General features: G+C 41.3%; 4 protein-coding genes and 2 long non-coding RNA genes across 8 annotated transcripts in view; 4 read left to right on the plus strand and 2 right to left on the minus strand.

The window, feature by feature from the left end:
• Positions 1 to 261: 261 nt before the first annotated feature.
• LOC135341782 (uncharacterized protein K02A2.6-like) lies at positions 262 to 2,426 on the minus strand. Its single transcript, XM_064538442.1, has one exon. It carries the CDS (start codon positions 2,245 to 2,247, stop codon positions 268 to 270), a length of 1,980 nt encoding a protein of 659 aa, XP_064394512.1. The 5' UTR covers positions 2,248 to 2,426; the 3' UTR covers positions 262 to 267.
• Positions 2,427 to 8,704: 6,278 nt separating this feature from the next.
• LOC135341242 (uncharacterized protein K02A2.6-like) lies at positions 8,705 to 9,397 on the plus strand. Its single transcript, XM_064537756.1, has one exon. It carries the CDS (start codon positions 8,705 to 8,707, stop codon positions 9,395 to 9,397), a length of 693 nt encoding a protein of 230 aa, XP_064393826.1.
• A 2,641-nt stretch (positions 9,398 to 12,038) lies between these two features.
• Positions 12,039 to 13,768, plus strand: LOC135342076 (uncharacterized). The gene is made up of 3 exons (XR_010396749.1): positions 12,039 to 12,670; positions 12,896 to 12,962; positions 13,018 to 13,768. It is a non-coding gene; the product is annotated as an uncharacterized LOC135342076 (long non-coding RNA).
• Positions 13,769 to 16,147: 2,379 nt separating this feature from the next.
• Positions 16,148 to 17,103, minus strand: LOC135342074 (uncharacterized). 2 transcript variants are annotated; one of them, XR_010396746.1, is made up of 3 exons: positions 16,687 to 17,032; positions 16,409 to 16,490; positions 16,148 to 16,348 (listed from the first exon to the last, which is right to left on the minus strand). It is a non-coding gene; the product is annotated as an uncharacterized LOC135342074 (long non-coding RNA). The 2 variants fall into 2 exon arrangements; XR_010396745.1 differs by having other exon boundaries at positions 16,148 to 16,490; positions 16,687 to 17,103.
• A 23-nt stretch (positions 17,104 to 17,126) lies between these two features.
• LOC135342073 (uncharacterized) lies at positions 17,127 to 20,645 on the plus strand. Of its 2 annotated transcripts, XR_010396744.1 has the most exons (5): positions 17,127 to 17,715; positions 18,156 to 18,488; positions 18,584 to 18,643; positions 18,710 to 19,962; positions 20,401 to 20,645. XR_010396744.1 is itself a non-coding variant. In XM_064538756.1 (4 exons), the coding sequence occupies exons 2-4, from the start codon at positions 18,459 to 18,461 to the stop codon at positions 19,637 to 19,639; spliced, it is 1,020 nt and encodes a 339-aa protein (XP_064394826.1). In that variant the 5' UTR covers positions 17,127 to 17,715; positions 18,156 to 18,458; the 3' UTR covers positions 19,640 to 20,645. The 2 variants fall into 2 exon arrangements, 1 of the variants encoding a protein (XP_064394826.1); XM_064538756.1 differs by having other exon boundaries at positions 18,710 to 20,645.
• Positions 20,646 to 21,336: 691 nt separating this feature from the next.
• The window catches only part of LOC135341727 (nucleoporin SEH1-like), a 32,537-nt gene continuing 31,727 nt past the window's right edge, over positions 21,337 to 22,146 (plus strand). Inside the window, exon 1 of the mRNA XM_064538390.1 lies at positions 21,337 to 21,613. Coding sequence (XP_064394460.1) covers positions 21,503 to 21,613 — 111 coding nt within the window. The 5' untranslated portion in view covers positions 21,337 to 21,502. The remainder of the gene's footprint in view (positions 21,614 to 22,146) is intronic.

A 22,146-nucleotide genomic window follows, 5' to 3' on the forward strand; every position in this document is an offset into this window, starting at 1 on the left:
CAAAAAACAACAAAATGCAGTATTTCTCAGAACTTACTAGTAGCCCAGACTTCCGTTGAAGCTCAAAAGATGAGCAATATACTCAGGTACATGCACAACAAATTTCAGATCTTAACTCAAACAAATAAGCTACTTCTATTCCTAACATATTTTCGGAAGTACACATCTTCAGACAGCCATTTTATACTGATGATGTCATGTGATGTAACAGGTGGTGGTCCAATGGAAGCGCCAATAGTTGAACTTTCAGTACCTGCACTAAATAGATCATATCATTTTTACTTTAGAAGATATGCCACAAAATGTAAAAAATGTGTACCAAAAAAAAAAATCTACTCTCTTTGGTTGTTGCACTGTAGGGTCAGGAGATATGCCCTCGCTATCGATGATGTGTCCTAGGTATTCGATCCTGGATTGGTGGAATTTACATTTGGCTTTGTTGAGGGTGAGCCCTTCGTTTTGTATCCGTTTAAGGACCTCGTGTAGTCTTTGGTCATGCACGTCCCTGGTGGCAGCAAATATCAGGATGTCGTCGACGTGGACAAGGACTCCTGGAATGTCAGCTAGAAGCTCGTTCATTTTCCGCTGGAAATGCTCTGGGGCACTGTTGATGCCGAAGGGTAGCTTATTGAAGCAAAATCGGCCAATTGGTGTAAGGAACGTAGTAAGGAGCCTGGACTCTTGTGACAATGGGACTTGCCAAAAACCGCTATTTGTGTCTAACTTGGTGAACACTTTGGCCCCTGCCATTTGGGCAAGGGTGGAATCAACTTTAGGTAGTGGGTGTACTTCTCTCATCACGTTTTCATTTAATGGTTTTAGGTCGACACATACACGGAGTTTTCCTGACGGCTTGGTAACAATGACCATTCCCGCACACCATGGTGTTGGCTCACTGACTTTAGAGATTACACCCAGTTGTTGCATTCGTTGTAGCTCCTTTTCGACTTCAGGGCGTTGTGGCAGTGCCACACGTCGTGGGACGTATATGGCAAACGGGGTGGCATCGGGTTTCAGGCGTATCGTACAGTCTGTTTTAAAAGTTCCAAGTCCTTTAAAGATCTCGGGATACTGCTGGACCACTGAATCATCTTGGATTTCTCCCACTTGTTCGAGTACTTGTAGTGCTCTAATCGCTGGGAGGCCGAGTAAGTTATTTCGGAGGTTTTCCACAACGAAAATTTTTTGAGTGCATTTTCTTTGCTGCACTTGAAGATGGACTTCTGTTTCTCCTAGCAGAGTGAGTGGTTTGCAATCTGGTCCGCAGAGTGTTTTCGTGGCTTTTTGGAGGGTAGGGGTCTGTGGCATTGATTTCCAGGTGTTTTCCGATACTGCGGTGACTTCGGCACCTGTGTCCACCTTAAAAGTCACTGGTAGACTGTTAACTGTCACCTGGAGCTTCCATGCTTTTCCTGTTTCCCCTGTTTGTGCAGAATCTAGGTAGAACTCGTCGCTGTCGGGGTCGGGGTCTCGTACGCTCATGTTCTCTGTAATCTCGGCAACACCCTTAGAAAGGCATTGGGAGCCATAGTGTCCCTTTCGGTCACATTTGAAACATACAGCATCTCTAGCTGGACAGCGTTGAAATGAATGAGGACTTTTTCCACATCGTTGACACGTTTGTGCTTTGCTCTGTGGTTTAGTGAATCGTTTGTTCTTGGGTATGTAACGAGTTTTTACTTCTTCTAATCCAGATTGGTCACTGGCAGTGCCCTTTAGGTGGGCTGCTTGTTGTTTTACTGCTTCTCGCTGTCGCACAAGTTTCTTTGCTTTCTCCAATGTGAGGTCTGCCTCCATCTGTAGTCGCTCTGAAAGGGATTGGTCTTGAATACCTACGACGAGGCGGTCCCGTATCATCTCATCTTTGATCGCGCCGTACTCGCAGTTGTCGGCGGCTTGGTGTAGGGAAGTAATAAAAAGTTCAATCGATTCTCCCTTTTCTTGTTGACGTCTGTTAAAACACGCTCTTTCGAAGATTACGTTCTTTCGAACCTTGAAATGGGCATCATATCTCGCGATGACGCTGTCGAAAACTTTTTTATCTTCATTGGATATTCCTGACATGTTCAGGATGTCTTCTGACGCTTCTCCCATACAGTAAAGTAGGGTACTGACCTGTCTTTCGCCTGATTCCGTGGAAAGACCAGAGGCAATGCGATACTGTTGGAACCTTCCTTTCCAGCGACTCCATTCTTCTGGTTTATCGAAACTAAATGCATTTGGGGGTTGTAGTAAGCTTCCTGCCATCTTTAGAGAGGGGATCCCACTTCTGACACCATGTAGAATTAGGGATTAGACAGGTACCAATGTAGCTTTATCAACACGAGACAACATAAGACATGCGCACAAATCATAAGGTAAAGATCACAACACTAACAAAGGATAAATACAAACAGCATACATAGTAAATACAGTTATACCACATGGACGAGCTCTCTTTTTCCTAGTTGTCTTCTTGTTTAAATAGTGTTGCTATGTGGTAGCCGTGCAAGCTAATATAGCTGGATGCATTGCAACCAGTCAGCCAATCAGATGAGACATATATCAGTTAATGTACAGTGTCTCGGGGTTTATGACAGTAAACCACACCTCCCCCTCGTAGTCGGGAGGTTTACTGTATTAACTGATACTTAAACCATACTGCAGGAACTTCTATTGAATCATTTCGCTATATTATGCGTATAATCAACCCTAAACGAAAGAGTGATGTTATCACTCGAACTTGGCATAATGTTTACGAAAGATTTTCCTCTTGTGGTGTGCTTAAGCAGAAGATTATGGCAACTTTTTCCCAGGAAGTGCCCGAGAGCGATGCTTTTAGTGTGGGCTACTATGAAAAACTCAATAACTCAATAACTCAAAACGCTGGATTGTTTCTCAAGATGATCTAGATGCAATGTACCGAAGCTATGGATCTGGTCTGAAGGGCGTGTAGAGGTGGAACATTCAAAGAAACGAGATCACAGTGATGATAGCAGCGGAGAACCAAGAAATAAGCGATCAAAGAAAGAGAAGGATATTGAAGATGCAGTCTTCAGGAAAAGCACAGTGAGCTAAGGCTGTGGGCTCGTATGTATGTAAATGGAATACATGCCGATCTTGAGACTCCACCGGATGTGCCGGCTATAACTGGTCATGTTGTCAAGCGCAAAGAATCAAACCGATCACTTGCTGAAGCTCTGGCAGGAGCAGCAACAGCTGTTACCAAGATGTTAGTCCCTCCTAAGAAGTTTACGGATGGGATATCACCCTACATGCTTCTAATTGTACTAATTGTAACATGAATTTGTGACAATTAATTATTTTTTTGCATTTGCATTTAGACCTTTAATGTTCCTCAAAAGCATGCTCTTTTGTTCCTGAAATTCTTCCTCTGTCAAAGTAGCATCTTCTCTAAGCTGTTGCAATGTACGTAATTGCTGTAAATACTTAAGTTGGCTTTTTACATGTATAATTTATTACTTAACTATTATAATAGATCAAAATAAATATCCTGAACGCTGACAACAATCATGAGGTGTAATACTCAGAAAAGCAGACAGAATGAAGTCTTCAAGTAGCTTCGTAGCTTTGTTTGCTTTAGAGAAGGCCTCCGGGCAATACGGTGGCAGAAAATGTAATAACACCCCAATGCTTTGGAGTTGCTTAACAACCCCATCTGTGTGACGCATTATCAAGAATGACAACACTGTGAGGATTGGAACCATTAAAAGGCCGAATGAGGAATTTATCAATGAAATCTTCAAATATGTCAGCGTTCACATTTTCGGTTGTAATGTATGTATCTAAAAGACACAAAATTCCAATTGCTGAAAATCTCTTGCCTTCGCACCAACAGAGAATGTACACGAGCTGGCTTTCCAACAATCGAGTACCCGTAACACCAGATACTGTTCCTTCTGTCACTTCAATAAACAAAAGCATTTCTGGCTCATACACAGAGATATCAGACAGGAACTGAGCCCTACTGGCAGCATTCTGTTGAAGTGCCACAAGACTAAGTTTTTTTCTAGAGAAATTGTTCTTCTTCAAGAATGTTGATGCATCAATTTGTGTCCCAGTTGTTTTTTGCTGTATTTCATGTAGATACATGCTAGGCTTTTCAACAATGCTATCAATGATACAAAATTCATCATACACACTAATCTTTGACTGAGCTCCTTTCTTTTTTATAGGTTCAACATCACCTGTAGTTTCAAATCTTGTAACAATTCGACTAACTGTAGATCGATCAATATTCAGGTTTTTAGCAATTGTTCTGATGGGTAAGCCCATGCCTATACGTTGGAAAATCATCCTCTAGCGCATATCACAAGAATAAGCAGTGGTTCTATAAGACTCAGCTGAATAACCGGTTGCCATTTCAAATACTGTAGTTTCTAATAGAAGTGCAATACTGAAGATAATGATATTCACAGTTGGTAATGTAATTGTGGTTTAGCTGTTTGGCAATTCACTGTTGCAAGTGCACTGCAATCCACTGTTGGTGTTGTCTTGTCAGAAGCCAGAATAAGCTGTAACAGAAACCAAGTTCAAAACATCACGACCATTCAATCATCATAGAGGTAGATGAGAGCCTCTTCTGGTTTCAGACTAGTGTGCAAGCCTACACCATAGAGGGCCACAGCTAGCTGTAAAGCATAATACATAGAATACATAGTAGTGGGCGTGTATGGACCACGCCTATGATTAAATGGGCCTGGATTCGAGTTGACTGGACTAGGCAATCTTTTCTTTTCTTATTATGCCTCGAGGCGTAGCCGCACGAGGGATACGGTAAAGCTAGACTCGCAAGCCACTCCCTTTTCTCTGAATGGACAGGGGCGGGAGAAGAGGGACTGGTGACTCTGGGCTATAGCTAGGGTAGAGATTATTCATTGATTTTTCCACGTGATCCAAAAATTGCATTGCATTAGAATTGCGTAGCCTGCAAAAGTGATCGCGGGCTTCTTAGCTACAGTTTCAGCATGGTTTGATGCTAGTGCTAGAAAAGAAAAGATGATGGAGTAAAGGCATTCAGCTAGGATATAGTCATCTAAGACACCAGCAGAGATTAGCTGTGTTTTAGTTTTACGTGATGAGAACTGGCAGCAGTGTGTTATTGGTTGCCTAAAGCTTTTAATAACCTGTAGAGAATTGAGAGTAGTATACAAGGATCTATGATATCAAAAGGCTGGCTAGATAGACCGAATTACCGGGACACAAAAAAATAATTACGGCTACGTTAAAGTCGAAGTGTCCCTTGTATTAGGGTGTCCCACAGTAATTAGAACGAATATTTCCCCATTTAAGGACGGCCGAGGCTAGCTCTGCAGTCTTTCGTGCAGCTGTGTACGCGGGTCTACAAAGGTGTCTTCAACCGTCAGTGATATATTACGGTGCCAGAGAGTAGAGAATCCAGAGATCGTTCTAATTAGATCGGGACGTGTAAAAATATTTACATTTCCTGTTGTTCCTTAATATAGAATGAAAAAAGTTACGTAAGTCCCTTAGAATAGAGTGTCCCGGTAATTTGGGTGAATACGGTACTTGTCTGCATCTGGATAATTTGCACGTGACATTAATATTTAATAGCATTTGTGATTTACATAAGCTGTAGCCCAGAGTCACCAGTTCCTTTTCTCCCGCCCCCCAATCAGAGAAAAGGGAGTGGCTTGCGAGTCTACGGTAAAGCTGACTGTGTGTGTGTGTGTGTGCTGATTCGTGGATTAGCAAACTAAAGCTTCTTACATTGAAGGCTGTAGCAGTCTTTTCAGAATCGCATCATCTGTTTGCACAAACTTTCTATTCAACTTATGAGTTAGCCTTGCACTAAAGCGCAAGCTCGCTACAAGAATCAGAAAAAGCTGCTAAAGAAGCTAGCTATTTTCAGTGGCTCAAATCCATTGGGCAGGCCAGAAGTCACTGAATAGCTTGAAATTTTGCCTTAAAAAAAGTCATCACTTTTCATCAGCAGTAAGCATGCGCATGTAGATGGCCCTGCCCACAGCATTCTAATAACTACGCAGTGCAGAATAGATTGACAGATCAAGCTGAGTTGGAGTTGATGAAACACAAAAGGGGGGGGGCCCGTCAGCCCCCCTCTGCCTACGCCACTGATTTTAGTAGCCATTTATATTCTAGTGATTCCAACTGCTGAGATTCCAACTGCAATAATTATATGAATCAAATGGGGCGTGGTCTCAGTTTGGCCTGCCTTCTCTCGATCTCAATAATCAGTAGTGCTAATAGTGCACCCTCACCCAAGACACAAGACACAGTTAGACACAGTTATTTTGAGTTTATATATCTGTTGCCCATATCATTTGTGAACTGAATTTGAACGTTGTATAAAAAAGTTATAAGAACAGCAAAACGAAAAAAATACTCCTTTTTGTTCATCTTCTCCTCAGTTTCTTCAGTGAGGGGAACTGTAGGACAGGCAGTCGCCTTGGGTAGTGCAGAAACTGATCTATTTCCTTCGCTAGGGTGGAAGCTACGCCCTCTTTACTGAGGTGAGGTCGCCATTGTTTACCTACTGAGCATGCTCAGACATAGCCGAAAGCATGGCCACACCCCTCTTATCTTAGCAACCACTTAAGGTCTATAGCAACAGTAGTGTTTTGCACTGTCGATTCTTACCGCTGCTTGCCGCTGCTTGCAAGTATTATAATTATGTTGAAGCTCTTCATTGCATTGATAATAAATTGTTGCATGCATAAGACCAAAAAACTTCATGAAAATTACATAAACTGCAACAGTGTAAATAAAAATTCAGTACAGTAGCTCTTTATCATAGTAAAGGTGGATTGCCACCATTTGATCTAGCTAGCACCATAGATAAATCTATGCTGAAAAATTGTAGGTACAAACAAGTGTAAAAAAAATTGTAAAAAAAATAATGGTAGGTTGCATGTTGGATGAGCCGCTGGCAAAAGGATGTAAACAAGATGGGTAACCCTAAAAGGAACGCCCATTAGAATAGACACAAAAGTTTACAGTGCAAAAAACATTTTCTGAAAAAATGGAGAAGAGTAGGGTTGGAAGAGCATGTTGGGGGTTGGTATAGTCTTGCATGCTCCAACGGGTGGGGCACGATCTTTAACAGTTGGGTCCAGCACTACTTCGAGTTTTGGGTGGGCAGGGCTAGAGTCTCAAATTTAATATTAATTTTACACCATGTGTTTCGGTGCTGTAACCGTTAATTTGAAAAAGCCTCATTCAAATGCGTCATTATGTAGAAACACATGCAAGTTGATGGTGATCAAGCGTCTCAAATAAGAGGTGTAACGAGAAGTAATGCTGTCGTGCCCCACCCCCAACTAGTTGGAGCATGCAAGACTATACCAACCCTGTTTCGAACTTTTTGTTACTTCAGTGCACATGCTCTTCCAACCCTACTCTTCCCCATTTTTTCAGAAAATGTTTTTTGCGCTAGCTAGCTAGCTGCGTGCATCCATATCCAGTCCTGGCGGCCCAGTTTAATTTATATTCTTCCCTCATCACACTCACCAAAATGTTTAATGCCAATTAAATGGCAACAGATTGATGTTATCTTACTACAGTACCAATCTGTCTCCGAGCGCTTAAGCTTGCCTATGTGAACACAGGACCTGTGGTATCCTTACGACATGGAACTAACATTAAGAAAAAGACTGTGATTCCGTAAATACTGTACTGTAAACCTGTGATTCCGTAAATTGATTCCGTAAATACTGTGTTGTGTTAGTTCTAGTGGTTTCATGTTCTTGTTTAGTCATTTCTGTACTAGTGTTCTAGAAGGTTCTTTCTAGTATTGTTTTTATATAAATAGCCTGTGTAGTTTGTATGTATCAGAGTTCTGATTTAATGAATTATTGAAGTTATCTCACTGGTGACGAGGATTGTGGATCAAGTAGCCTACAGCCACACACTATCAAGAGTCTATCAAGACCTACCTGGATCAGGTAGACCTCTACTTCACGGCGAATACAGATAAGCAAGTACCTATTCTCCTCAGCTCCATTGGTGCAACGACCTACAGTCTTCTATGTGACTTGCTTGCACCTGAGGCTCCCAAATCGAAGACAAAGGGAGAATGCACTATGGAAGCACTACGAACCGACACGAGCGGTGATCGCAGAACGTTCAAGTCCCTAACGAATCTTTAGCAGAATACGATGCAGCTCTACGATGCAGCTCTACGCAAGCTGGCAACACACTGCAATTTTGGGCCCGGTTCGTCCGAAGCGAAGCAATGCAAAGAAGACTATTAGCCGAAACAGATGGAAATCGCACAGGGAATGGAAGCAGCAGAGAGCAACACCAGAGCCAGCAACCCCTCCATCAAGAGCAAAAGGAGACCGCAGCCAAACCAACCTTGTTACCGCTGTGGAAAGTCGAATCACTCAGCAGCTGATTGCCTGCAGAGTGTCGCACCAGCCTGCCGCTCCAACCCACCCTCTCAGTTCAAGAAGACAGAGAAGAGAAGAAGACAGAGAAGAGAAGATTCAAAACTCACCTAGTGGAACCAGATGGGAACAGCTCGACCGACTCAGAAGCTGACACTTACCACCTATACCGATTGACCGAGCCTTGCCGATCACAGTTACAGTCAAGATCGAGGATACTCCACTCACGATGGAAATCGATACCGGAGCTGCAATATCTATTATCTCTGAGGCCACCAGAAAGGCCAAGTTCTCTAAATTCAAGCTGCGTAAGTCCAATATTTTGCTAAAGACATATGGTAACGGGTCAGATTAATGTGTGTCGGCTGGTGCTGGTGGTGGTTGCTGGAAGTGGACCAAGTCTTTTTGGACGCAATTGGCTGAAGTACCTCCAGTTGGACTGGAAATGTATTGCAACTGTCAAATCTCCCCCTGCAGGTACACTAAAGAATTTGTTACACGAATACGATTCATTGTTCAAGGATGAGTTAGGTACTGTGACCTCACACAAAGCCACTCTCAGAGTACGGCCGGATGCTAGTCCTCGGTTTTTCAAACCACGTCCTGTTCCTTATGCAACCAAAGAGGCTATTGGAGATGAATTGGACCGCATGGAGCAACAAGGTATCATCCAGAAAATACCTAGCAGTGGCTGGGCAGCACCGTTGGTCGCAGTTCCCAAGAAATACGGACGTTTTCGACTCTGTGGCGACTATAAAGTGACTATCAACCAAGACCTTGAAGTTGATCAGCCTAAACCCGGAGACCTATTCGCAACACTAGCAAATGGCTCCCTTTTCACTAAGCTTGATTTGTCACAAGCGTATCTACAGGTCGAACTCGATAAGGACTCTACCAAATACGTGACTATCAACACCCATCAAGGGTTATACCAGTTCAGCCGACTTCCTTTTGGCGTGGCGTCAGCCCCAGCAATATTTCAAAGACTGATGGACACCGTGGAGTGCCTCACGTTATCTGCTACTTAGACGATCTGTTGATAACAGGAGTGGATGAAGAAGACCACCTAATCTGGAGCAAGTCCTCAAACTTTTTACGGAACACGGGTTGCGATTGAAGAAGGAGAAATGTATCTTTTTGGCCAAGTCAGTAGAATATCTTGGTCATCAGATCAGCAAAGAGGGAATCCAAGCTCTTCCAAGTAAAGTTGATGCTATCGCACAGGCTCCAGAACCAAAGAATGTTCAAGAACTTCGCTCCTTCCTCGGGTTGCTGAACTACTACGGAAAGTTCATCAAGAATCTCCTTTACCCAATCAATCAACTTCTGGAAGCGAGTGAATGGACACAGGAATGTCAGGAAGCTTTCACAGAAGCAAAGAAACAACTTACGTCATCTGATGTGCTCACCCACTATGACCCGGACCTACCAATCAACATGGCTGCGGACGCGTTAGCCTACGGCATTGGAGCCCGAGGGACCAATCTGTTTTGCTTCACGCACACTAACGACAAGCGAACAAAACTATGCTGAACTCGAGAAAGAAGCACTGGCATTGAGTTTCACCAGTATTTGTATGGCAGAAAATTCACGTTAATCACTGATCACAAACCTCTGACAGCTATATTTGGCAGGAATACCGTCTCTCGTCTCCAACGTTGGGCAATTTTTCTCTCAGGTTATGACTACAATATCCAATTCAAGCCCACTCAAGCACACAGCAATGCTGATGCATTATCACGCCTCCCCTTGCCAGTACAAGATTCGTACAAAACGGCTGACATTAATGCTATTCACACTTTCAAATCGAAGTAACATCTCAGCAGGTGCAGACGGCTACCCGACGTGACCCAACCTTAAGCAAGGTGTTAAAGTATGTCAAATCAGGATGGCCACAGAAAGTGGCACACCGGATCTACAATATCTACAACCATATTTCAACCGCCGTCTTGAAATGGCATCGAAAGTGGTTGCTTGATGTGGGGAATTCGCACAATCATTCCACAGAACCTGCATGCAAAGACCCTTCGTGCTCTCCATGAGAACCACCCTGGAATGAAGGCTATTGCCCGCAGTTACGTGTGGTTACGTGTGGTGGAGTGGACTCGATAAAGACATCCAAAACCAAGCAAAAGCATGCCTCTAAACCTGCAGTAGCACCACTCCATCCTTGGGTTTGGCCAAAGCCCAGGTCCATTTTTGAACAAAATGTTTCTAGTCGCCCATTCCAAGTGGCCAGAAGTGATTCAGATGTCTTCCACCACGTCTCAAAACACGATCAAGGCACTGCAAGCACTATTTGCTCGGTATGGACTACCAGAACAGATTGTTTCCGACAATGGTGCACAATTCACATCCCAAGAATTTAGCGATTTTGTCCAAGCCAATGGCATAAGACACATACGAAGTGCTCCATACGGCCAACCTGAACGATTTGTACAAACGTTCAAAAGAGCCATGAAAGCTGGAGAGACTGAGTTTGAAAACAAGATTGGCTCAGTTTTTACTGTCATACCGCTCAACTCCACATGCTACCACTAACGTCTCACCGAGTGAACTGTTCCTTCAAAGAAAAATACATACACGATTCGATCTCCTCAAACCAAACACAGAGGGAAAGGTATCTGACAAGCAGATGAAACAGAAACAGCAACATGACAAATATGCTAAACCGAGGACGTTCTCTGTTGGTCAACAAGTAATGCTCAAAGATTTCCGAACAAATAGTACATGGCTTCCAGGAAGCATTGTACAACAGACAGGACCAGCATCTTACAAAGTGGAAATTGGTGATGGCAGGATACTACGTCGACATCTCGACCACATACGTGATAGAATTCATTCTTTTTCCACCACCGAGTCGTCACAAGACGATATAACAAATCCAAACGATTTCGACGATACGGCAGCTCACAACGATTTGCAAGATTTTGAAGTTTCGACCCCACCTGATGAGTCACCCTCGACTGGTGCATTAACAGCTCGACAATATCCGCAAAGAAATCGCAACAGGCCTGATCGATACGGTGGGTACACTAACATTTGGGAAATGTGGTATCCTTACGACATGGAACTAACATTAAGATAAAGACTGTGATTCCGTAAATACTGTACTGTAAACCTGTGATTCCGTAAATACTGTGTTGTGTTAGTTCTAGTGTGTTCTAGAAGGTTCTTTCTAGTATTGTTTTTGTATAAATAGCCTGTGTATTTTGTATGTATCAGAGTTCTGATTTAATGAATTATTGAAGGACCTACATGTGTAAAAGCCGGTAAGCAGTAGGAATTCAACTTCTCATCATTATGGCACCTAGGGGCTTGCCATTCATAGAAAGCTGCTTACCACAAGTATCGCACTAGCTTAGTCGTAACTCTTGGGCATGCTGCAACTGCTATATAAACTGTATTGTACTGTAAGAGCTTTATATTTTATGTGTTCAAACATCCCCAGAAAAAACTCATGGGACAACCCTTTCATTCAGAAATTAGGTGAGAGGTATACGTACTTACGTTTATCTGCTTTTACTTTTCATATTAGAATATACAGCTGATGGACACACGACAGAGTTTTGCTGACATTCATTTAGAGACTTTTCAAAGCATACACCATACAAAACTGGCAGTAAACGTGTACAGTGTGAGTCAGATGTTTGCAGTGTCTCACTATCACTAATTATTTTCCATAAACCAGAGGTATAGAATACACTCTGTATCACAGAATTTGCAAAACATACCCATGTGATGTTCTGCAGCCCTCCTATGCATGGTGCCTATAGACATGATCACGAGTGCATGAATATTCATGCACTCTGATTAGTGGTTCAGGACTATTATGTGAGGGCGGCCATAACCTCAAAAGGGCTGACTCAGCAGTTGGAATCATTCCTGTGTTTAGCCGGCTCTTAATACAGGGTTTTGCAGAATCTTTGAAATAGAGGGTGTAGAGCGTTCCTTATATGGATATCTAATCTTTACACATTGTGGTGTCATAAACACATTGTGGTGAAATGCCAAGTCTGCTTAGGAAGCAAAATTCAAAACAAAATGGCTTTTTCTTGTGAAAAAAAAGCGGCATTATTTGGGATATAAGATGAAGTTGATCCATCAACTGTTTGTAGAATAGTGCATTGTTGACATGCTGACTAAGATCTACAACTTTATGGTTGACCACAGATAACCTTATAAGGAACGCTCAACGCAAAACGCAAAGATTCTGCAAAACCCTGTAGCTGAAGCTCTCTTCTCTGAAGCTTAGAAAACATTATTCTGAAGACTGAATAACAATATAAAGCTTTGTCAAGGTCAGATATTTTTGTGTAGGCTCTATGCTATCAAGTCTTGTTTATTATTAAAAGATCTAGGTAGACTATAGTATCATCATTAATATGGTGGATCAAGTGAAGAGTGTGAGCTAGAGAACTTGGTGCTGCCATCATCAGCTCGTCGACAATGACAATGACACTATAACCTGTTTAATACGAGAAATTAGATCTACACGTATTTTGAATGTCTACTTCTCTGTACAGGAGCAATGGCTATTATCCAGCTATCCTCCTCTTGGCTATACTAACGGACAAGACTGGACAGTTAGAGGTAAGGGTTTAACCGTGTTTGGTTTCTTTTAATAATTATTGTCCTATACTTACAGGACTGGAGTATGACCTGCTCGTTCGAGCGTTACTGGGTAGCTCAGAGGCATCAAGAGAATCTACGTTTTCTCAAGCAAAGTTTAACTGAGTTTATACGAGTTGGGGCCTAGAATCAGAGAAGTCCAGCAGCCTGCTAAATCGTTTTGAAACGTAATTTGAAGGCATTCAATTATCTTGAAGTTGCCCTGGGTCACTGTAATCGTGCTGCAGCACAACTGGCAACTCCCCAGGCCCTTGTGAAGCAGCTCCCCATGTGCATCTTTTGTGTACTCACTCTGTGCATGTACAAATTTCGATTATAAATATTTTTTCCGACCACATAAACAATGAAAATTTGACGCATGCACAGACAACTAGTACCAGGCCTAGTTGTTCGCCTAACCGTTAGCTGTGGCTTATGCCGTCTATTGCGTTGGTCTAGAAGGCAGTTTTAAGGCTCTCATCTACGTCTAGGATCATTAGTAGTATTGCATACACTTTCTACATTGTTACAATGTGCATGTACAACAGTACGTGTATAATTATATAATACAGCTAGATTTATGGGCCCCATAGTCTCCGTATAGCAAGTGTTTGGATCTGTGTTACAGCGAAGTTGAATAAAAGCGAAAACTCGGCCTGGGATCAAGGCTATGACTTAATTAGCCTCGATTCCAGGCCGTTTAGGCTTTGTATTAGGAGGCTATGATATAAGGTTACGGTAAACAGTTTGCTCATGAATGTTCATGATTTTCTTATAATGATTTTTGTGAAACTATAAAAATGCCATGAGAGAAGTTTGAAGCACATACATGATAAATATATCGTTGTATCAATCTGTACTGTATGACAAGTATCAATCTTCAAAACATCTTTCAGTGGAAGCTCTGAGCGATCATCAAGTTACTAGAAACAACACAAAACTAGTAGTCATTTTAAACTTCCAAAAACACTTCTAGCTCTGTGTTCTTGGTGTTATATGATGCTTCTTACCATTCTGGAGGGCGGGTCGAAGCGATTTTTTGCGATTTTTTCTTTCCAGGCCAACAAACTCTCACAAAATAATAATATGTAGACTAACTCCACTTAAAATGGCGGCCAGAGCCAAGGAAAACAGCCTCTTGCACAGGGCCAGAAGTGGTAGTTTACAGCTTGTAAACTATGTTTGTACTTGCGAGTGTACATCATAGTTTACAATGTTGTTGAATTTTAGTTCATCTACAATACTTTCCTTCATAGTTTACAAAGAAAGTTGATAGTGTACAACGTTGTATACTACTGTGAATGAACTCTTTTGGCCCTGTGTTGTGAGCTTTCAGTAGCCTTTTTCAAAATATCTCTTCGACCCTCCCTGCATAATTTTAGTGAAGCTACAGTAGACTGTACCTAAGCTTTGTATTAGTTAGACCATGTGTAAGTAGGTTTCTTAGCTGGATAGTAAACCTGAGGGAGTGTAGTGACTTGCAGAAGCCACTAATCACTCCCGTCCCAAAGGGTTACTATCCAGCTAAGAAGCCGTACTACACATGGTCTATCTCACTTAGAAAAATGCATTTTTGTGGGTACTTAGTTAGAGCCCTGCTAGCAGGTCACTAACTCAGATAGTGACCTGTTTCTTAGTTGGATAGACACCTCATTAGCAGTGGCCACTTCAAAGCTTGAATATGCAAATTTTTTCTAAATAGTATTCGAGTCATGAAAATTAATGACTACTGCGTTTCAGCTGGACTTCCAGCTCATTCTAGCTGGAAAAGATCACTAGTCTGACTAGCCTCGGTCCCAGGCCGATTTTTCTTTAATAGAACGAAGTTGAAAAATACGTGGTTGCGGTCTTCTGGGAAGTATTTCCTGCTGTATACTGCCCCAGAGGCTGTTCCACTGTTAGAGGATTCATTTTTTGTTGTACCACAGAGTCAATTTGTTTTATGTATTAAAAAACCACGCCCAGATCACGCCCAAATACAATCAATACCAGGCCTAAGTGCAGTTCTTTGCTGCCTCCAAGTTCATCACCTGACTGGACTTCTGCAATTTGATTGGTCAAGACGGAATTCCGTCTTGGCACATAAAACGATGACAAGAGTGCTCAGACTCATGAATCAGCCGCCGTTCTTTTGGAACCACCGTCTGAGCACTCTTGTCATGAAGTCATTTCAAAATAGAATGTTGATTGCTCACAAAACCAATGGAATGTAATTAAATCGTGATCTTACGCCCACACATATTTCCTAATTGTTATACAAATCGCCAAGCGAAGGCATCTCTCTCTACGTACTTGTGTTTTGCTATGGTGCTAAATCTGTGCCCAAGGACCCCTGCCTTGCCTTGCTTATGCTTCGTAGCAGCTTCTATGTATGAAGTGTTTACCAAAAGAAGTGGTTCCAAAAGAACGGCGGCTGATTCATGAGACTAGCCTCTGATCTGCTCCAAAAACTCTGCCTCTGCTTAGTCTGGCCACGCCCTCCCATACTTCGTATATGCATAGATGTAGGAGAGAGGGATTGGAAACGGAAGTAGATTTCAATGTACTTCACATATGACCTCGATAAACATCCGCGCCTCGCTTAATGAGGGCTAATCTATTCCCCAGGAACTTCGCGGGTAACTGAGATTATTGCAAATCTAGGATTTTATGAGTTGTCACTAGTATTCTGTCAAGTTTTCCAGTATCCAGTACAACTGTGCTTTATATATTTATATTTATATATTTATTTATTTATTTATCTAGATAGTGAATAACCCGAGGGGCCGGCAACGAGGGAAATCTCGTACAGCCCAACTTGAAATCAATAGAAATCAATAGAAATCAAGCATAGAAATCTGAAATCTTCTATGAAATCATAGATAGTAGAGGAGAGGGATTGGAAACGCATACGTAAATGCCCGGCCCATGCGTGTCACGGTTAAATTTCTTCCTTTCCTGCCTCTGTCACTAGAAATTGACCTTTGTCCTATGATAATTTAGTATTTTAATCTTTAACAGCCAAAAGACAGGCAGGAAGGCTACTACTGACTAGCCAGAAAGAGACATGAGACAGGCAGGAAGGCTACTAGGATCAAGTTAGGCTACTAGCTTCCATTCGTGTTTCAGAAGTTAGTATTAGAGGAGTTTTCGCCATTGTATGAAATAGTTTACAGTGAGATCAGACACAGTGTTAATAGAAGTTCAAGAACATGTTAACTTCTCTTTTATAGATCTAGATCATAAACAATTCATTATACAAACAATTTAACATAATTATTGTATGTCTACTCGTGATGTAAAGACAGAAATAATGATGCAATTTTCTTGAACGTCCTCTTTGGTATATAGTGGTTCAGCGAACGTGCTACAGTCTGCCGATGTAAACTCTGAAGAAGCATCATCAGATGCACACAATCTGAGATTAAAAACAGTATCAGTTTGAGTACCTTGGGTCTTCCACAACTGACACTTCCATCGTTTATTCTCTCATAACTCTTCCCCAAAAAACTTGCCGATCCATTCGTATAACTACAAATAAAGTGTACAATAGCATGTAGTAACATTAAAGGGTCACTTCTAGCATATATACATTTGCTACTTCAACACCTACACTTCCACAAAATCCCACAAGTGAAAGTCATGAGTGTGATAATAAATTTGTCAGCAAATACTACCATGGAGAGTCAATCACAAAGTTGCTACATTTAAAAAACACTTAACATACCACTGTACTTGTCTTCAATCTCAAACAGGCTGTACTTCTTTTTGGAGAGATAAAAAAATCCCACAATCCTCAGCCAGTCAAGGAAAGCTTAAAAAAACTCATGAAACTCCTTTAGTAGACACTTCTAGGTTAAGGTTACAACTATACTAGGTACTAAGAGCATAGTACTAACTGGCATAGCCCTGTGCAATATCCCTGAGGCCAAGGCACTTCTCTGTCCTTCTAAAAAGATGCCTTGCTTCAGTACCGCTACAGCATTGCGTGGGCGTAGGCGAGACACAGATGGGCATAGTACAGCGGTTTTCAGAGTTCTTGCATGTCCAATGTCTAGAGAGGAAGTCACTTGTCACGTGATATTCCCAAACATTTAAGGTTGGACAACATCACGAGAGCACAAATATTGCTGAGTCAGGCAAGTTTTTGTACGTTGAGTTTTCAATATAAATTTTATAGACAAAATTACTTGTTACTAGTTAATCAGAGAAGTCTGAAATAGGAGTGTAGCTTTCCAGTATTATAAGGAACTATTATAAGGAACTGGTTGAAGTGGCTTGCCCCGGGCCTGACTACTCATTTTGTGTTGCTGCAAGCTGATGAGTCATACAGACAGTAGAATCTCTCTTAGCTCCAGACATCCAGTCTTGTGTTGCTAATAGTAGCTCACAAAACTATTTGAACTGCTTACAATCTCAAAGATAGCTTCAGCGGGATGCAAAAGGCTTGCAAAGGCTATTTCCAAAGGTTGATTTTCTCCTAAATCATGTATTGGAAAAAAATCGGTTTGGAATAGGTAGAAATTCAATCTTGTTACGTAATGGTTCACGTGACAAGTACTTCCGCTCTAGACATTGCAAATGCAAGAACTCTGAAAACCGCTGTAGAGGAAGGGGATTGGAAACGGGATCACGTGAGCTTATGCTTGCAATGTAAGGCCTCTGGGACCGTGCGCGTGGCAACCTATGACACCTTGAGGTGTGATTTTACTGGTTTTGAGGTCAAGAGAAGAAGAAGCAAATGAGAGGATACTAGGTAAGTAAATGTATGAATAGCCCTAAAATTTGTCTTGAGGCATGGCTAGGTACAAAATGAAACATTATTACTAGCTAGAAGTCATGTTCACTCTTGGTAGCACACAAAATTTGAAGATTTTACAACACTTAGCTTCTTCTTTTTATTTGTGGGGTAAGAACTGACATATGAATTGCATCTATTGTAAATGAATGGTTACAGTAGTAGTACATGATGTTATTTTATTGCTTCAGCTATATATTGGAAGTGGGGATATCATACTTCTTGAGTTATTGACCGATTTGTTGATTTCCACTAGCCATCTTTGCGGGGTAGCATCTCCATAACTAAGCTGAGTTTATATTTGAGACTCGGCAATATTAAAGATCAATGTCCATATTATTGCTTCCAATCCATTAGATTTTGAAATCACTATTCATGCTCTGATTTTGTCACCGCAGTGTCGATGTGTGGCAAGAACTTGGACTGAGAAATCACTGGAAGAACATTGATAATTCATGTATAATTATGTTTAGACCATGCTTATACCTTATATTGATTGTTCATTGTTGTCTATGCATGATCATAAGCTTGCTTTAAGCTTTTAGTTTAGCATAAACTGCCATTAGTGCACAAAAGTTTATTGCAAGCTCAGCACTTCAAGTTGCATCCATGGTCGCGGCTATAATTGAGATTGTAGCAAGGACGGTCCGTGTGAAATAGTGCTAATTGCCTGTGTTTCCAATCCCCTTCCTCTACTATCTATGCTGAAACTCACCCTGAAGTCCTTCAAGGTGAGCTGGTCGAGGCTTTGGTAGCCCTCGATGCCATAAAAATGTTGTTATAATGTAGTAAACATTTGTGTAATCATAAATATGAATACTCACAGATCTCAAGCTGCTTCCACTTTAAGAAGATGTCTGAAGCTCAGTCTGAAGGATTATTGCAGGTATAGCTAGCCTAAACTAGCTAGATTCCTAGCTTTGTCAAGCATACACATTTTTGTTACTTGTAGGAATCTTCATTTTCCGAAGCTGAAAAGGAGGCACAGCAATTAATGAAGGATGCTCTTCCCCCGTACATAGTAAAGTGCTTTACAACTGCAGGATTTGATACAATGCAAGTCATTTTGAAAATGGATGTAAGTGATGAGCCGGGAAATTCGATGGAACAAATAGAACAATTTATCTCTGATGAACACCCTGACCTTTTAACTTCGATAAGCAAAAAACCATCTGGGCACAGGATTAGAATACAGCAGTTTGTTAGTGAGCTATGTGCTAAGAAACAATCACTTGGAAAGAGAGGTCACAGTGGACATAAAAATAAAGCATCAAAGAGAACAAGATTAAGTGATACATCAGATAATACTTCAGATTTTAAGGACAGTGATCAAGTTAGTATTATAGGTATCATTCGACATTGCCATTGGGCAACATTGGCGATTGAAGACAACGATATTAATCTGTACGATTCCGCATACTCTTCTATTAGCAAAGAGACTATGAAAACGATCGCCAACTTGGTTCAGTGCAAGAATGACTCGTTTACTGTCAACTTAATGAACATTAAAAATCAAACAGGAATCGCGGATTGTGCTCTGTACGCAATGGCAGTGGCCACCTGCTTGATTCTTAAGGATGACCCAACTACTGTTGTGTTTCACCAAGATGACCTAAGAACACACGTTTGTCAGTGCCTAGAAAAAGGCACGATAACACTGTTCCCTATGAAGAAGAAGAGGAGGCATGTTAGCCGACTGTGTAGAACAGAGACTTTATCAGTGTACTGTTACTGTCGCATGCCAGATCATGGCCAACTAATGGTACATTGCAGCCAATGTGATGACTGGTTCCATCGTCAATGCTTACAAAAGATACCTGATGATGATATAGATTTTATTTGTAACATTTGTAGTAGCTATAATTATATTGATTATCAGTAGTCCATGTATACAAATGTTGTGTATTGAAATCTAACTGAAATCTAACTGAAATCAAAAATCTATGTGAAATCTACGCTGAAAAACCATAAATCTACCGAAATCTCTATGAAATCCAGAAATCATTGCAGAGAACAAAAGAAATCTATTGAAATCATGAAATCTTAGACGAAACCATGAAATCACTTGGAAATCAGGAAATCCAGCTGGAAATCACGAAATCATTTTGAAATCTCGTACACTAAAAACACCCGTTGCCGACCCCTCGGAATAACCATTATTCAAGCTCTATTTACCGTTGCAACTATCTTCTTCATTGAATTTAGGTAAGTTTAATCTTGTATTGTACACATTTATCCCTTTTTCTCTGAAATGATTAATGTTTAGGTCGTATACTTCAATATGCTTGTTGGTAAATCATGTGGTATCACCCCAAGCCAAAGAAAATTAGTCATACATCAGCTGGTAGAATTTAGTGCTAGAAAAAAGTTGAATTAAAGAGCACCACTAAAGATCCCTTTTTTGGGAATACGCTAAGCGTTACAGAAATTTTAATTTTAGGCATACATTCCCTTATGATTGGTGATCACCCCAAGAGCATTAGTTTTGGATCAGGTGGATGTATAGCTTTTGTGTGCATGAATGTGTAGTCACCTATTTTTACCTCATAATTGTTATTGGCCCGGTAGTAGATTGTGGTGAAGGGCCTGTAGGCCCGAGATATTTAACTACTACAAATGCTGTTTCATCTATATTTTATATAGCAATACCTCGCAAGCCATGAGTACGCTGAAGAAAAGAAGACAGAAGAATACCCCTCCTCTCTACACCCCTACACGTCACCGCCCTCGTAAATGTTATCGGCTGTTCCGGCTATATATACACCCTTGTATACCTCACCAGCTTCTCTCCATCTAAGACTGTCTGATTAGAGTGCTAAACTAATCATAATTATAGCTGTAATAATCATTTTTATCGTGTAAGTTTTTGTTAATGTTGTTCGGTTTGATCCCACTCGTTTTACACTTAGAAAGCAACTAGCAGTGCTGTGGAGTGTTTTGCTGTCTCCAAGTGTATGTAATTATACTTAATGAATTGGAAATTGAAATGTATGCTCACCAGCCTAGTATATATAGAAACTTCGTACAATTGATTCATCAAAAGTGAAAACAATTATTAAGAAAGTTACATGGTGTATTATGTATCTTGTCGTGTGAATGATCATGGTTATTGCCTCAAACTAGTGGACTTCTTGATGGTTTTCTTTTTCGTTGGCAGCAAAAGAGAAGCCTCTGACAGTCACAAATACATTCACAATTTCAGGGAACTAAGCATCCTCTGATGATTTTATATCTACTGGGAAACAAGTATCCAATACCACTAGCTCTGCACATTCTTCTTACTATTACCATGTACCGATGCACTGTTGATTTAGTCTCGAATACCCGCCTCAACCTAAAAGCTTGAAGCTTTTAGGTAGTCTGGCCCCAGACCACTCCCTTGCACGTGATCTGACATGTCCCCGGGAGGAGTCTGGCCTCGAGACTAGCTTTTAGGTTGAGGCGGGTATTCGAGACTACTGTTGATTGTGTCTCTTTCCCTCTTTATGCAATGTCATTTGAGGCAAGAAAAGAAGACAAGAAAGCGAGGCGCGGATGTTTTCCGAGGCCCACTTCCGTTTCCAATCCCTCTCTCCTACATCTATGGTGGTTCCAAAAGAACGGCGGCTGATTCATGAGACTAATCAGAGGCTAGGCAGAGCAGTCTCTGTGTCTCGGTTTAGAGTCAAGTCAGGTGTGGAAACCACTCCCGTTCTGAGTAAAAATAATTGATTGTCTATCGGCACAGCTTTGTATCAGTTTCAGGATGTTCACAGCAAAACAGGTATCTGTGGATCATAAAGATTTGATCCACGATGTCTCCTATGACTTCTATGGCAAGAGAATGGCAACGTGCTCTAGTGATCAAAGTGTAAAGGTCAGCTAGCTATCTTATTACAGCGCCACCCAATATACAAGCGCCAGGTAAATATTTTCCTGCCGCTTAAATCGAGGCTATACATCTAATTGATGCAGCTATGTATTACTTCTTTTACGTTTTATCGCTAAGTACCACGTACCTTATTTGGGCGGAGTCCAACAAACACTGCGCTCATGGTTTGGTATCAGTTCATATAGCAGTTCTGTTCCACATTTGCGGCCCTATCAGATTGGTGGGAAACCTTACAGCTCAATTTACCTGACAAGGCGGGCTGGACTGTATTTCTCCAGAGAATGCAGAAACAGCTCCTGCTGGATATCTAGGCTACTAGAAAAGAAGCATAATCTATCTAAGTAGCATCTATGAATGAAGCTTAAACAGTAGCATCTTTGTATTAATTTATTAATAGGACTTGTCTTTGTTTTAGTTTTGTTGTGCTACCAATAAGGACAAAACCTGTGTTATGTGTGACAGTGCCTTCTTTGGTCATCGAAAAGCTTGTAATCTTATAGCTGGTTGTACTTCTCCTT

The sequence above is a fragment of the Halichondria panicea genome, chromosome 9 (genome assembly GCF_963675165.1).
Source record: "Halichondria panicea chromosome 9, odHalPani1.1, whole genome shotgun sequence".
NCBI classification, from domain to species: Eukaryota; Metazoa; Porifera; class Demospongiae; order Suberitida; family Halichondriidae; genus Halichondria; species Halichondria panicea.